Raw genomic sequence first — 4434 nt, forward strand, 5'->3', positions numbered from 1 at the left:
GTCTTCATTTTTTTTCAGTTAGTCTTCATTTTTTTTTTCAGTTAGTCTTAATTCGTTTTCAGTTAGTCTTCATTTTTTCTTCATTTAGTCTTCTTTTTTTTTTCAGTTGGTTTCAAATTTTTTTAAACACCAACTGAAACATATAAAACACCAACTGAAGGATTAGGAATCTTGTGTGTTTATTTGCTTCCTCCATCAACGTACAATTCTTTTGGGGTAAAAAAATAATTGGGGTACAAACAAATTGGTAGCGCAATGAGCGGGTCTTATGCGCGGATCCGAATGAGCAATACTTTTACATACCAATGCCGGAGCATCTTGGTCGTTGTTAAAAGTAGGGCCCACCCAAACCCAAAATAAAGTAAGTTCAAATACTAAAGAGTTAAATTAAAACCCAAAAAAAAAAGAAATTCGGGTTAAAAATAAAAAGATTTAACCCTCTGCTCCCATCATCTTGTATTCCCAGTCCACGTCTTCCACCCTGTCATCTACCGTACTCTTTTCTCTCTCCTCCCAATATCTGATTCCGTCCACTCCACCGGCTACCGTTTCAGCCAGTTACCTTGCACACGTGCCATCCCCCCACTTTTTACCTTCTTCGCACGTGCCTTTCCCCTCACCCATACACTACCATTTCTCCTCTCTTCTCTTTATAATTTGTTGTGTGGTGCAACAATTTAAAGTAGGAGAGAGAAACCCACCTCAACAAACAAACACTATTTCTAAAAACTCCCACTCATAGCTAGCTTGCCCTCTTCAAACATTAACAAATTCATCCTCTATATTATTCTACACATAAATCTCTCTAAATAAATAAATAAATCAATCAATCAACCAAATTAATAGTTGCATTTTCTTCTAGTTGAAGTATATATAAATTCTTGAGCCGTCTAAATAATTTTGTTAATATTATTGTCATTGTTATTTGTTATTGCACTAATTATTAATTAACCTGTTTTTCTCCCTAAATCTGATCACATCAAATCTTGTGTGTTTATTTGCACTTCTTCAAAAACATGAGGATTAGGAAAAGAAAGGTACCGTTGCCACTTTCTCTTCTATCTCCAGTACCCCTTTCAGATCCCAACCTTTTCAGCCGGTCACCGGTCATGGTAACCTTACAAGGTGCTGATTATACCTCCGCTTCCGATCTACGCCGTCTGATCGTTGCAAATACTTCTGATGATACTACAGTAAGTTATTGTTGTTGTTGCTTCTTTCTTTACTCTATAGTAATTTTTATTATTATTATGTTTTGGTGGAATTGCACTACTATTACTTCGTGCAGTATTTTACTGTGGATGTTTTTTTCCAGAGATTTGAAGGAGGTGATGATGGAATACAAGCAAGTAATGATGTTTTAAGGTAAGGATTTTTTTTTGTTGTATATAATGAAAAATTATGTTGTTAACTAATTAGAGTAAAAATAATGGGAGTAATTAAAATGTTTTTTCTTTTGCACCAAGAATTGTTTCCAACTTTGATGATCAAATATGTACTTGTTTCAAAAAATAAAAGGGAAAATATAAGGGCAAATTAAGAAAGGAATAATACTTTGAAGTATAATTCATAAGTGGGAATTTACTGTATACATATAAGTTTATTATCAGCTTTTGGTTAGAGCCACCACCATACCTTCCCCATCTAATTTCAATTACTCTTTTTTTATTTTCTTTTTATTTGGTTATCTACCAAAAAATAATATTTGTAAAAATAAATAAATAAATAAAAATAAGAAAAAGGGTTATTGTACAACACCAATGCGGTGGATGTTTAGCATGGGGACGATGGTCCCCATCAAATAGCATTTTCTCTCTCTTTCTCTTCCCTACATATTTTTGCACCCACCATCATCTTAAATTTGTCCATAACTATTTCCACATTTGTTGATTTTGGGCTTTAATGTTTGTGGCTATTGATTTCTGGGATTTTCCGATATTTAGCAACGCAAGCATAACAACAACAACAACAACAACAACAACAACAACAACAAGGGGTGCAGCGATAGCAGTAGCAGACTTAGCAGTAGCAGCAGATGATGATAATAATAATGGACTTTTATCTCTCTCCAATAATAAAGGTAAATAAACTTATTACAGATTACAGATCAATGAACCTATATCATTTGTAAATGTTAGTTTTTGTTTTGGTTGACGGATCTTAGCTTGAAGATTATAGTTTTGTGCGTGGTTAATTTGTTATATATGGTTGTGACTCGTGAGTGTAATGTCATTACAAGTATTAGGAAGGTGGTGCGATGGAGATAAAGCAATTCCACTGAAAAAGAGAAGAGGGATCAGTTTCAATAACGACTTTGTTGAAATTGAACAACACTCGTCTACAATAATAGTAGACGACAAGAAATTAAACGCGGCTACCCTAACAAAGCGCAACCTCAAAGAAGACGAACAAAGCACCATCCATGACGATAATAATAACAACAACAACAACAATAGTAACGCGAATGTAGTGGTGTTAACGAGTGCAAAGAAGAGCAATAGCAAAAGAGGTAACACAATAATGGAAGGATCAAGGTGCAGCCGAGTGAATGGGAGAGGGTGGAGATGTTGCCAACCTACACTTGTAGGTTATTCTCTTTGCGAGCATCACTTAGGGAAGGGAAGACTTCGAAGCATGACGAGTAGTAGTAGTACTAGTAGTAGTTTAAAGTCTCGAGCTGCTTCCAAGAAGAAGATCAACAGCCTAATCCAAAATAATACGAGTAATTTCGCGTTAGGCCGCGTTGAGAAAGATAATTCTTGTGACAATGAGAAGAGTAAGCTGGAAAGGATGAGCTCGTTTGGGAATAAGAGGGTGAAACTTGGAGTTGTTAAAGCTAGATCACTTAGTAGTTTGTTGGGTCAGACAAATACTATCAGTAAGATTGTGGGAGATGAAACTATGCAGCAGCATCAAGATCATTACTGAGATTCTATGGATTTTTTCAGGTTAGAGTTATATATCTCTGCTTGATACTGAATATATAGTGTATAATATATAAGTAAATTTATGGTGCAACTCTAAAATTAAACATGGAGATATTTGGTGCAGTTTCACTTGTGGTTTTGTATGAATGAATGATGGACGATGAAGCAGTTTTAGTTTATTTTGTAATACATGTTGGGTGATATAACTATAAACTATATAAGAGGGAGTTAATAGAAACTTTATAGTAAATTGCGTGATGTTTGGTGCAACTTTATGTATTAGTTTCTATTTGGTTAATTTGTAGTTTGTAGTTGTCGCTTTTATGTTTCACGTGTTTTAGAGTATTCTTAAAATGTGTGTGGTGCAGATTAGTTTTAGATGACATGATTTTGATGATTTGGTCTTTGATTTTGGCCTGGTTAATGTCGGAGTATAGCTCGTAGTTTATCCAACGTACGTATAATACACTTTTCATTTTTACGCGTCTACTGTTTTTAAAATATATTTTATAAATCAGATATTTAATTATGTATAAATTTAAATTATTAAAAGTTGGCATTTTATATATATATATACACATTAAGATGAATTTAAATAAAATCTTATATCACTATAGTATACATATACTAGCGAAATTTTATGAAGTTAAACTTTGAAAAAAGCAAATAGCATATTAATTACAAAATGAAGGGAATTTTATATACGACCTTTCATGATATAATCAACCAATTGTGTTATTTCAATCAACCAAATATTGTTATAATCATTTTTTTTTCGTTTAGTTCCATTCTCCACTATTGTCCATTCTACAATCTATTTTTCATTGTCCTTCCTACTTTGAATTTTGTTGTCAAAATTGGACAACTTTGACTTGTAATATTTTAAAACTTATAAGAATAACATATTTTTAACCGTTATAACATATTTAGAGGATTTGGGGAAGAAACATGGGTGAAATAGTGGGTTTTGGAAAATATAGAAGTGTTTTTTTAGTTTCTTACTTCTTTCATCTTTTTTACTTGCTATATTTACTTGAACATACAGATCAAGAAAATATGTGGGATCATTGAAAAGTAGAGCAATAAAGCATAAAGTAGTTGTCTTTTTGATTGATGAAGACAAAAATAAGGGTATAAAGGTAAATAATATGTGAGTACCACATACTAAAAGAAGAAATATTTGGCAAATGTAGCAACTAAGAAGAGACATACTTAAATGGTAAAATGTACTCCCTCCGTTTCATATTAATCTACACAATTACACTTTTCACGCATGCCAATGCAAAACTTTGACGATATATATCTCTAGTTTTGTATTTGTAAAAATTATAAAATGTACATATTAATAAAATACGTACTAAGACGAATCTAACAATATCACACATGACTATGTTTTTATTTACGTATAAATCACAAACGAGGGTCAAAGTGCAATTTGTGAATAGTGTAAAATGTCAAAGTGTAACCAGTAAAATGAAACGGAAGGAGTAGCAACTAAGAAAAGACA

The 4434-nt window shown here is 32.6% G+C and overlaps 1 protein-coding gene across 2 annotated transcripts; it reads left to right on the forward strand.

Moving 5' to 3' along the window:
• The first annotated feature begins 643 nt into the window (after nucleotides 1–643).
• On the forward strand, nucleotides 644–3177 carry LOC104889182 (uncharacterized). 2 transcript variants are annotated; one of them, XM_048641563.2, is made up of 4 exons: nucleotides 644–1193; nucleotides 1316–1365; nucleotides 1944–2080; nucleotides 2240–3177. In XM_048641563.2, exons 1-4 carry the CDS (start codon nucleotides 1017–1019, stop codon nucleotides 2926–2928), a joined length of 1053 nt encoding a protein of 350 aa, XP_048497520.1. In that variant the 5' UTR covers nucleotides 644–1016; the 3' UTR covers nucleotides 2929–3177. The 2 variants fall into 2 exon arrangements, with proteins under 2 accessions (XP_048497520.1, XP_010672640.2); XM_010674338.4 differs by having other exon boundaries at nucleotides 646–1193; nucleotides 2246–3177.
• The last annotated feature ends 1257 nt before the right edge of the window (nucleotides 3178–4434 follow it).

This window comes from Beta vulgaris, chromosome 3 (assembly GCF_026745355.1).
Source record: "Beta vulgaris subsp. vulgaris cultivar EL10 chromosome 3, EL10.2, whole genome shotgun sequence".
NCBI lineage: Eukaryota > Viridiplantae > Streptophyta > Magnoliopsida > Caryophyllales > Amaranthaceae > Beta > Beta vulgaris.